The sequence below is a fragment of the Pseudomyrmex gracilis genome, unplaced genomic scaffold, assembly GCF_002006095.1.
Source record: "Pseudomyrmex gracilis isolate BER0280 unplaced genomic scaffold, ASM200609v1 scaffold_179, whole genome shotgun sequence".
NCBI lineage: Eukaryota > Metazoa > Arthropoda > Insecta > Hymenoptera > Formicidae > Pseudomyrmex > Pseudomyrmex gracilis.
In genome coordinates this window covers 81,577-93,421 of record NW_018020763.1, presented here as the reverse complement: position 1 = coordinate 93,421, position 11,845 = coordinate 81,577, and the positions used below count along the sequence as shown (strand labels likewise).

Genomic DNA, 11,845 nt, shown 5'->3' with positions numbered 1-11,845 from the left:
AAACAGACTAAAAGTTACAGTTTCATCTTTATTCGATATTTAACCTCATCCGATAAAGATTACATTTTATTTTCATATATAGTTAATAATCGCACGCTTGGAAATCAATACGTCTGAATTGCACGTAGGACAATATCTCGTAATACGTAGAAAAAAAAAAAAAAAAAAAAAAAAAACGAAGACTATTAATTTACATTCTCCGCTTCTTGTAATCGAATTTCCCGCGTTTGGCGAATAATGGTATTTTCTTTAACGAGCGTAATCGAATGCACGTCGAACAAAACCGCGCTCACGCTGAGAGCTTTCCCTTGCACTGAGCGACACAAAAAGATTCACTGGCACATCATCATTGATTTTGTGTGAGCCGTCACACACATAGTTCGAATTTTATATATGTACGTCGCTATGTAACTTTAAAACTTCGAATTTCGACATTGTGCAGTGGTTTTCTTCCGAGAAATAAACGTCGCGTTTTTAAATCGCATTTACAAATGGCAATTTTGAAAAACTTGATGCACTCGAGCGAATAAAAACCACTATGTTTCTCACACACAAACACACACACACACACATACAAATATTCAGAGACTAAAATAAGATAATAAAATTCCAACTATATAATGCATTTACCCTTTGATATTCTATGTACAAGTTAAATGATATATTGCATTCCTAGCTCTTGGCAAACCAGAGAGACGATTTGTCTTTGATGTATACCTTGTATACTGGAATTTCCGCGCTTCGATGTTATTAATTATCAAATTTACATGACTCAACTTTATTGCAATTGTTGAAAACGTACGTAATAACGCACGTATGTTAGTAAATTTATTTATAAATATGAGTATAAATGCATGATGCAATTTATACATTTTAAAATTACCTCGTGTGTGTCTTGTTTTATATTTTATATATGTATATACTGTTATATGTGTTTGCCGAAAATATCGTACAAATGCTCGGAAATACCGAACAATCGTGCGACTGTGTAACCGAGCATAAAAACCGCAATGCGTTCGAACCAGTTCGATGGTGAACAGGAGATAATAAAACAGTGACCGACGAATAGAGTTTAAGCGAATACCACGATATTTAGTAACACTGGACAAAGAGAGAGAGAGAGAGAGAGAGAGAGAGAGAGAGAGAGAGAGAGAGAAGGAGAGAGAAAGCCGTGTTAGTAGACGGATCAAGTGGTAGACGGATCGTATGCAAATCACGATGGCGGTGATCGTAAACTCCCGTCGGCCAGTCGGCCAGCCGCTCCATTTCCCTATGTAGGAAAATACATGTACGATATCTGGCGGGGGACCGTTTGCACGAGCCGGGTCAGTGGGTTTGGTTAAACGAAGGCATGCTTTGAAAGCGATCTTATCGGAATACGTGTTTATCGAATCTCCATCTCCGACGAATTGGATCGGGGGTTGCGTAAATTAATTTTACCTTAGTTGGTAAATCGTCAAATGCAAATGGGAGGAAAAGCTATTTGCGCAGGAAAAATAACCGTGTATTGGCAGAATTCGCGTATAAGCCGTTACGTCGTAGTCATTTAACCGGTTTCCAATTTTATTTCACATATTTTTTTTTGGCTTTGTGTATACTTTTACATATGTATTTCTAAATATTGTATTTTGTTTTATAAGAGATAAAAGAGAGATTGTTTCAATAATAAAAACATTCTCTTTGTTGCGCTACAAATGTTTTATTGTGCGTCTGTACATTACATTACTTATAATATGTTTAAAAATAATATTGTCATTACGTGCAATTTATCTCTCATATTGTATTATTATAATATAAACACACAAAGTATACATGTATAATTTTTATTATTTATCTTCCGCTTTGAGTAAAGATTCCGTCGCAGTTTGCTGATAAGTCCGCAAAGTTGGGGTGAGTAAAGGAGTTAGAAATTCAATTGGCAATGGTAATATTACTGTTGAATTCTTCTCGCCGCATATATTATTCAGCGTTTGCAGGTATCGCAGCTGTTGGCACAAGAGAATTATGATATCTGATTCGCGGTCGAGAATTTTTGTAGAATTAATTTGCGCTACTTGCTTACGTCTATTGTAATATTCATAAAAACCAAAGCCAAACAAAGCATTGCTTTCATTATTTTTTACACAAACTTTTTCACAATGATTTTTAATGAACATACTTCTGCGAAATATATGGAAAACTGTAACGTGCGTTAATTAACATTTGCCGATCTTTTCATTCAATTTATTTCGTGTTTTTATTTTCGAAATGTATGTATTTTGGTAATTTTATAATGTACATACAAAATTGTTTTTTTATAACATCAAACACTTGTTATAACATAACTGTATTTTAAATATACATAATATTAAAAAAATTTTAATTACATTTTTTAAAAATATTATAGATTAAATAATAGTACCAGTACTACTACTTGAAATTAATGTTGATTTTCTGAGAACAAAATACGAACATGTGAATGTTACCTGCAGAGCAGCGGGACTCGTGGAAATGACATCGCTAGCCTCTTTCAGGGAATGAGAAGCTCGCATCTCTCCTTCCGCTGCAATCACTTTGGCTCTCGCCTCTCTCGCGGCTTCCGCCTCCGTGGCCATGGCTCGCTGAAGCTGCACCGGAAGTCGGACGTCCTTTCTAAAGCAAAAGCGTCCATTAGATATCCGTTTTGGGAAGTTGCGGAGATCGAGAAACTCATGAGCGAAAATGTGAGTCCGATCGCAAACGGTGTTGAAACTGTAGCCGGTAAAATCCACACACACACATATACACTCACAAACTTTTACGATAAATGTTATAATTAAAGAATCTTCATTTATATTTTATATTAATTCTATGAGAGTTGAAATAATTTAAAATAATAATTTAATTTTTTATTTTACACCTACTGTGTTGTGCATATTTTCATAATATATATAAATTCAATTCATTAATGTTTAATTTTTTGCACGCTTTACAATTTCATTTTAAAGAATATTTTATGCATTATGATATTGTTTTGAAAATAATAATAATATCTTTAAAAATATTATATATATATATATATAGTTTACAAAACCACAATACATTTTTCAATTTACATTTAGAATCATAATCATTCACCAATAAGTGCGAAAATGAGCACAGTGTAGCAATGAGTGTCTGTAATAGGACTATCATGATGTACGAGCGCAAAGTGGAATATGTGTAATATCGAAACTGTAATATTGCCATGTCGCCGCGCGCGATGTGTAATATGCAGCTGTAATCTAATTACGCCTTGATAACTCTTTCTCGGTATAAATATAAGCGTATCGATTCGTTCTGTTCGCCTGTGAAATTTTATCGTTTGCGCGGCAAGCAAATAAACGACCGTCGACTTGTTTTACGCGAACGCGGATTCGGCGGACATTTAAATTTTAAATCGCGTTCGCGCGCGCGTTCTTCTCTTTTTTTTTTTTTTTCCACCAAACGAAATACATTTTCGGTAGCACATTATTTTTATCGGATCACCGTTGCGCAGCTGCGCGACGTCCGCATTATTTGCTGATTAAGCGATTTCAGGTTTACATTGATTGATTTATTTGCAATATAATTTTTTCACATACAAATAAAAATAGAACACTGACCTGTCATGGAAGATTTCTGACGTACCTGCTTCAAAATACGAATTAAAAACAAAAAAAATAAATTATGTTAATTTCAAAATATGTATTCTTTGTGACTGTATAGATTATAATAAACTTACTAAAAATTAATTAGTAAAACGACAGTCTCTCTCGACTTTCCTCTGTCGTTTTGAGTAATAAACAATTAATTACGCAAATGAAAGTCAGCAGAGGTACAACGAGAGAAAATAACATGTCGCGTGCACACACGGCTCTTCCGTAACACATTAAAATATTGAGATAAAATTATATATTTACATTTCAACTCGCTCTACTTTGACTCCCCAAGGATCCGTTGCCTCATCCAAAGCGGTCTGCATGGTATGGGATATGGTTTCCCGCTCGGACAGGATCTCGGCTAGACTCCTCGTGCCGAGAACCGTTCGTAGCGTACTAGCGGCCAGTAATCGTGTCGAATGGCTGGAAAAGTAAGCGAAAGAAGTGACTGTGGGCCGTGAGTGGCCGTCGACGAGGGCGGCAAACCGTGAACGGGCCGGTGGTAGCCGCTGTTAAACCCCTACGGAACGCAGCCGGACACGCTGTCGACCACTACTCGTAATTTTTAACGGATTGGAAGAACCGAAACTATACGTGTGTGATCCTTTCAACGTGAAACTCTGAAAGCATTTCACCAGGGCAGTGATACGATAACGATACGTGAACATTGCGCTCGATTCACGCACGTTGACGTATTCGTTGCGGGGTTTATCAGCAAACGTTGTATTGTTGAAGAAAATAATTACAATAAATCAAATTCAAATCCTAAAAATTAGTAAAGCAATATTTTTCTATTTTATAACATATTGTGTGTTTATTTATTAATAATATTTCTACTATTATATCGTCACTCTCTACGTATAATCCCGTAACTTCAAAACGCAAATTTTAGAAGAGAGCAGTTTAAAAGTTTACAGTTTCATATAGTTTCTCTAGTTAAGGGATCTTTCGGTTTTAAATTTTTACCTTACTTATGAATATTTGTTTTTTAATATTTGGTGACCATAAAAAACATGACTTTCTAAGTGTCACTATGCAATAAACTGAAAATCCCGTATGTGACACTTATGTAATTATACGTAGGGAGTGACGATGTGTATATATTCCATTTGATACTTTAGTAGCCTAATCAGAACGCATTTCTATGAAAATAAAGTAAAAAGTGCTTTTAGTGCGGTGAACGTGGTAAGTAGCTCAAGGCCCCGTTGCCGCATGGCTTGCCGCATCCAGAAAGCTTTTAATATGCACAATTAGCTTATTTTCATTATACGGCTGTGTGCGCATGTCCCGTCTCTGATTCTCGCAATGACCAAAAATAAAGACAGAGATTACAGCGGACGCCGAGCGTGGAAGGCGAGTCGGGGAAAAAGGTGTGCGCAATCAAGTATTTAAATGCCAGCTACACGAAAGGAGACGCGACGTGCAACTAAAAGAAAAATTGTACGAAACGCTTTCATCTGTCCGCGGAAATAAACTCGCGTTAGGTTAGGTAAAACTGTCAGAACAAAGTAAAAAAGAGAGAAAAAAACATTCTGTCGGTGAAAAACACAAAATAGTAGCGTTAACGCGTAGTAATTGAATAATATATAAATTGTTTCTGTTTGAGTGAAAAAAAATGTAGAAATTTTATTCCCGCTATTTTCGATATGTATCTAATATATGTTTATAATTATTTTCGATTTTTTTGTCACCTTTTATCCTATTAATTTTTTGCGCATATACCTATAGTTTGCAATTTTGATGACGGCATTTAGAGGCTCCTTTATACGATAATAGATGACTGCGTCGACGCTCACAGTGACGGAGTCTTTGGTAAGCACTTCCTGCGGCGGTACGTCAAAGGACACCGTTCTCAGATCTACTCGCACACAATAATCAATGCACGGCACGACGATAAAAGTTCCTACACCAAAAGAATAACACAAATTTAATTTTTAATTAAAAAATTCTTGCCTCTCTCTTTTTTTTTCAAAACACAATACATTAAAAAAACAAATACAACAGTAAAAGTGAGAAAAAGAAATATCTTCGAGCATTTAAACGATCTGCTCAAATTAAAAGTTTGTACCTGGGCCGCGAGCTCCGCCTTTCAAGCGACCCATTCTAAAAACAACGGCCCTCTCGTACTCGTGCACGACTTTGAACAAACAGCAAAGGGAGAATGGAAGTGTAATCATCACCAAAAGAAGCGAGCCTATCGTGGCAAGAAACTCGACGAGCCTCGTTATTAAACCAACTTTTTCGACGCCCGCATTCGTTATTATGCGATGATTAACATTCATAATTCCTGCAATTTGCATATTATTTAAAATGATCAGAATAATAAATCAATAAATATGAAGAAATAAATAAACGCACCTACGCGACAACAAATAATGACAGAACTGCGAGCGGTTAATATTTATTTAACTCTATTCTGAAATGCAATTTGTTATATGTTTAAATATTCTCGAAGCGGAGCAGCTTTGATTTTGTCAGCGAGTAAGATTAATCGAGTCATCACGAAAGTGATTAGGTAAAAGCGGCACGCGATGCGCGCTCGGCCTGATCCTGTTTCCTCTACCGTTGATCGTTTTCTTTTCAACTATATTGCAAGCCGAGCAATCATGCAAACGCCTTTTACGGAGATCGCACGGTTAAATTGTGCGTGAAATGGAACGTCTGCCAGAAAAGTAATTTGTCCCTTTCCGTCCATACCCTCTCTCATTAATTTCATTGCAAAGTTCCGTTCTGTCAGATTTTTTTTTCGTTGGTTCCGCTCTTTTTTGCGCGAGAAAATTTCAAACTCCTCGGGAAAAGAAAATGTTTAACGCGCGCATATACACACACACACACACAAAACGTGTATGTGTTTCTCGATACTTTTTCTCAATATTAACAATGAGAGTGTGTTAATAACGCGAAATTAATTTCACAAATATAAAACAAACAGAGAATTCTTTTTTAAAGAAAAGTTAAGAGAAAAAAGATTAAGCGATTTATTCTACGATCGCAAGCTCTAGTACATAATGTATGTGTCGTACCATGTATTGTAGAGGACTTTCCTTCCGTTAGTCTCTGTTGGGTTTGATCACCCTCCATGTGGTTTCACCAAAACGACGTCCTCCACTTAAGCAGGACACGCAGGATCGATCAGTGCGAAGTACTTGCTTGTTCGTCGTAGATTTCTCACGTAATTCCAAGTATTACGATACACTCCGTTATCGCAAAAATATATTGTTTCCCGAAACAAGGTCTACTTACTTCTAAAGACAATTACTCACAACTAAATCAAAAACAAAAAAAAAAAAAAAAACAAAAATCTTAAAAGAGAAAAAGTGTTTCTAAGAAGAAACTTTGTTTCACTTTGCTTGTTTTGCATCGCGTTATAATATCTTTTGTGTGATCATCAATCAATTGAGCATAGAATGATCAATTTTTTTCATTTTTAAACTTTTTCAATGATGTCAATCGAGTTTTTTGTTGAATAACTCGGCGATGCCGAGAAACTTGCCAACGCGGCAAGTATCGCGATTATTCCTTAAGCAAAATCCCAGGAGTTTAGTCTCCGCGAACGGCTGAAACGGCACTAAAAATTCAAATGCCGATATAACACACGTGAAAACGATCGCGAGCTTGCGCGCGAGAACGACCGCAGACACTCAACGCGCGCTCACGCAGCATCACATCACGAATCTGTGCTAAATTAACCGACAGCCATGTGCATCCACAGTTTACGAGCGTATGAAGTTCCGTATGAAAAGGCTATATACCTTGCTTGGACACGACATACACGAAGCGCTGTTGAAAAAGTAAATTATTCCTCTTGGCGCGTGTTATAACAGCAGACGCGGCCAAAATCTACATTTCAGATTCGTTTTATTCACGCTCGCTGGCTTAATTAACGAAAGGGAATAAAATATGTAAAATGCGATTGCAACTGATGTTAGCGTCACCGCAACGCAATTAAATCCCCAAATTGAGTCGCATAAATAAAAATATCAACAATGCATTTTTACAGAATGACGTTTCGATGCTGTCGGAATAGATGGCAAATTCTTTAGAACGAAGAATATGGGCCCCAGGCGCTACACACCTGCTAATATCTTCAAACTATAAAATCACAAATAATAGAATTTTATGTAAGAATACGTCACGAAGTATGTACAATTTATTTTCTGTTATGTGTATGAACATTCACAAGCGCATTATTAAAAGAGTCACACTTTTTTAACGTTTTTCTCAAATTAAATTAAACAATAAAAGCGTAAATAAAAAGCAGAAATGCGTGTACGTATTTAAAGTCTCACTGTGTGAAAATTTCTTTACAATCCTTTTTTTTTATTTGTACTACACGAAATAACGAATAAAAGGTAAAATAATAAAGCAATTACAAATGTACATTCGAATTACACAAAATTTTACATTCATTGTTTAATCATTCTATGCATCTATCGTACACAGTACAAATATTTTGAGAAAAAAGAAGAAAAGAGAGAAAGGAAAAGAGACTCCTCGACGGTTCCAATATTCTCTATTAAGTGAAAAGTAAAAAAAAAGTCAAAAAGTCCTCCATCGAGATTCGCCGAAGTTCGTTCGTTCGTTTAAGACGCCGTACCGGAAGAGAAAACTCGTAATCGGCGAGTCTATTGTGATAGAGTAATAGCGTTGTTCCTGAATTGTTCGGATTCCGCCGTTGTTTCCGTCGTTCGCAATGCTTTCTTTTTCCTCTTTCTTTTGTATTTTTTTTTTTTTGCTCAACAATGCGATTTTTAAGATTATCCGATCGCGCACACACCTTTCGACGCGCGCTCTCGTGTTAAATTTTCTTTCATTACTTCAAACCCCATGAATTATCCAATTTTCCGTGCCGTGTCTCGCAAAAAATGGCGGATTACTAGTCTCGAGCATCGAAATCCATTAGACTAATGAAATTGCATTCGCAAGATCGGACGGCAGGTACTTTCGGAATACCGATGAGAAAATCCCGCTCGTATTTTCAGATCACCGGCCGCTGTGGCAAAAGCGCGCCGCGCGCCGCCCGCTATGAAATAGTTCTTAACGCCCGGAGGTAGTAATGATGAGGTCAATTAACGTGCGCCAACAAACTTTGCCACGGTTTAACCAATCGAGAAGTTTCATTATGGATGGACTTTCGCAAGCTAATGGTGTTTACACCTATGACGAAAATCAGGGCGCTATTACTCATTATGTTTACGCATAATATCGAATAAATCATGTATAATGCTACTATATATATATATATATATATATATATATATTGTTAACATGTATTATGCAAGTAAATTGTAAACACATATGTGTTATGTTAGTAATGTCGGATATTAACATTATATTTTACTTGCGACGTAGATACACGCGAACGTACAGAATAAACTTGAAAAAATAGCAAGAGCGTAATAATATATTACATTGTGTAAATGGATGCGTAACACAATGTTTACGTCAAAGCGGATAGGTTGTTTATACAGCGAGGTTTCCAGAAATAATAATCAACAATGTTGATGCACAACAGAGTCGCGTTGCTGTATAATAAGATCTCTAATACACAACTGGCTCGTAATGTCAACACACCACGAACGATGTATTTCAAGCGAAAAGAATTACGAAGCAATCTTTTTGAAATTCTCTCTCAAGCAAGCGTGTGTGTGTGTGTTGTGTAAGAGAATTTTATTATTTATTAAATATATTTTTATGCTCTTCCCGCGCAACAAATACACACACATATATGTATATATATATTTATGTATTTATATATATATATACCTACATATATATTAATGCGAACGACCAGATCACCATCCGTCCCTCGGGGTGACCGTTATTGCTTTGGCATATGCGAAAGTCATGGCAAAAATAGTGATGTTTCATGTGACGCGCGAAACGGCGCAATAAAAGGAAAAAAAAAGGGAGAAAATATTGAAAAACACGAATTGCGAAGTCGATGGAGGCTTGTCATTTTTCCAACGTGCGCGCGTTTTCGGATACGGCGAAATGTTTCGCTGTATACTATCGGGATCGTTAATCGACAACTGGCGATCCCTGCACATGGCAGGTTCGCACGTGCATATAAGCATCGCGCATGCATCGATGAAAACGATCACGAAGGTATCTTGACAGACCGCGAGAGAGAGAGAGAGAGAGAAGAGAGAGAGAGAGAGAGAGAGAGAGAGAGAGGAGAGAGAGGGAGAGAGAGAAGAGAGAACCTACATATGAAAGCGAAAAATCGCGGGAGATGGGAGAAAGGGAAGCAAAATACCGGATGGTGAAGAGGTTGGATAACGGTGGTGAGAAAGGGTGAGCCGACTAGCTGATGTGGCGATCCTATGGGAGTGCTTGAACCGTGATCACGTTGTTAACCTACCTATACCTCATTCTATACCCCGACCCGCCGCCTTTCACTTCGCTGCTGCGATCGTATGCTCTTTTCCATACGTGTGTATACCCTGCGCGTCTATATACGTACTTATTTATGTTCCGTCACTGTTCTTGCTTCCAAGTAAAGTACTTCCTCTCTCCCTTTGATGACACTTCATTTCTCGTTACCTAACAACAGTTTGCTTGTTAGTTTACGTCGCAAGTTGTCTTTATCACTATGTTTGTGTAAAACAACGTGTGTGCGCGACTAATAGCGAAACTGTGATTAAAAAGTTATATCAGTAATTTACAAAAAGTATGACAAAAAGTATTATGACAAAAACTTTGAAGTATGAAAAAGAGAAATAACTCGCACTACTTGTTTTATCTAAAAAAAAAAAAAAAAAAAAATACTGAGTGTGTAACAGTAGGTATAAAAACTTGATTATATTCGGTCCCGTCAGAAGATAAGAAGCTTTCACTCTTCTTTGCGCACTTCATTCTTTTCCCACCGTTACAACGCGCGCGGTCGAAAGAAAATTCACGCTGTGTGAAAATCGGCTTGTCTTTTTGTTTTTTTTTTTCCTATTGCAACAGTCTTGTCTATCTCGCGAAGAAGAACCAAATTCGTGAAGATTTACTGCGTAAAGACACACACACACACACATATATATATATATATATATGTATCATTGATAATGACGTATTCATTAGACGTATGTATGTACGATCGCGCAAAATACGATGATGAGATTGTCAGGTTTGGGGGGTCTTCTAACGAACAACGATATTACTATTTCAGCGCAAATTTCCTTGTCAGAGACTGCAGCCGACTCCGCACGTTTATGTCATCTTCCATCTGCGGATCGCACGCATGTTGAGAGTGATACTGTTTCAGAGACATTAATTAGTTACGTTTCAACGTTCGGGTGATGTACACGAGCCGTTATGCGATTCTACGCCGATGGAGCTGCAATGTCAACGGATACTTGTCTGCACGTCGGTCAGGAAACCACGATAGAGAGTCACGTTCGCGCGCGGTCGGGAAACTGAGCAATAACCTTGATATCAAATTTAAACTTATTTAGGACTTCGGTAATTATCTTAAGTGTTTTGATTTAGTTTTAATTTAATTTTAAGACAGACCTTGGAATCGTAATTATTTATGGTTTGATTTAATTAGGAAGTAGAACGACGTCAAAGTTAAATTTCTGAAAAAATTTTATTGCAATGAGTTTTACGAAATGCGATGATCGCAGCGTATTTTCGACAAAAAGTTCGATAATACAAGCGAAGATTAAAACGACAATTTAAAACCGTAAAAAATCTGCGGCTGATATGTTCACAGATTACGAGCTAGATAGTTTATTGCAAATTCAAAAATTTCATTAATTTGTAACGTGGCAAAGGATTGTGAGTGACCGCAATCCTGCTTACGGGGTTACACAATCGTGTTCTGTGCAACTGTATCGTGTTCTAGTTTAGATCTGTTCTACAGTACAGATGTTCAGACGCGGTACGTGATCGAAACACACCACGTGTTAATCTTATCCTAATATCATCAAGGAGAACATATCCGCGTAGTCACGTAAACATCTTTAACGTTGAAACATCTCTCTAATGCTTGCGTAATAGGACGCAAAGTGTACGTTTTATAAAGATTTACGCGCGATTTAGAATTCAGGATTTTAACATTTCGCGCGTCTAATATTTTCGAGATTTCATACGTAGATATTCAATTAGTCCGGCGGAATAAACAATATTGTGATAGCAAAATCGTTCCGAAAGGTAATTTGACGCAATCTCGCTATCTCTCGCATATATCGTATTTTATCGTACAATTTAAATTT

At 36.9% G+C, this 11,845-nt stretch overlaps 1 protein-coding gene across 1 annotated transcript; it reads right to left on the bottom strand.

The window, feature by feature from the left end:
• Positions 1–1,782: 1,782 nt before the first annotated feature.
• On the bottom strand, positions 1,783–6,719 carry LOC109857979 (band 7 protein AGAP004871-like). Its single transcript, XM_020434804.1, has 6 exons — positions 6,662–6,719; positions 5,707–5,925; positions 5,361–5,541; positions 3,900–4,061; positions 2,466–2,631; positions 1,783–1,985 (listed from the first exon to the last, which is right to left on the bottom strand). The coding sequence occupies exons 1-6, from the start codon at positions 6,717–6,719 to the stop codon at positions 1,827–1,829; spliced, it is 945 nt and encodes a 314-aa protein (XP_020290393.1). The 3' UTR covers positions 1,783–1,826.
• Positions 6,720–11,845: the final 5,126 nt, after the last annotated feature.

Bases quoted from the DNA above. Each gene is read 5' to 3' on its own strand.
- LOC109857979 (XM_020434804.1), bottom strand. From the start codon at position 6,719: ATGGAGGGTGATCAAACCCAACAGAGACTAACGGAAGGAAAGTCCTCT. The intron at 5,542-5,706 runs GTACAAACTTTT...CTTTTGGTGTAG, and splicing joins AGGCGGAGCTCGCGGCCCAG to GAACTTTTATCGTCGTGCCG. The intron at 4,062-5,360 runs GTATATGCGCAA...TTACTTTTCCAG, and splicing joins ATCAAAATTGCAAACTATAG to CCATTCGACACGATTACTGG.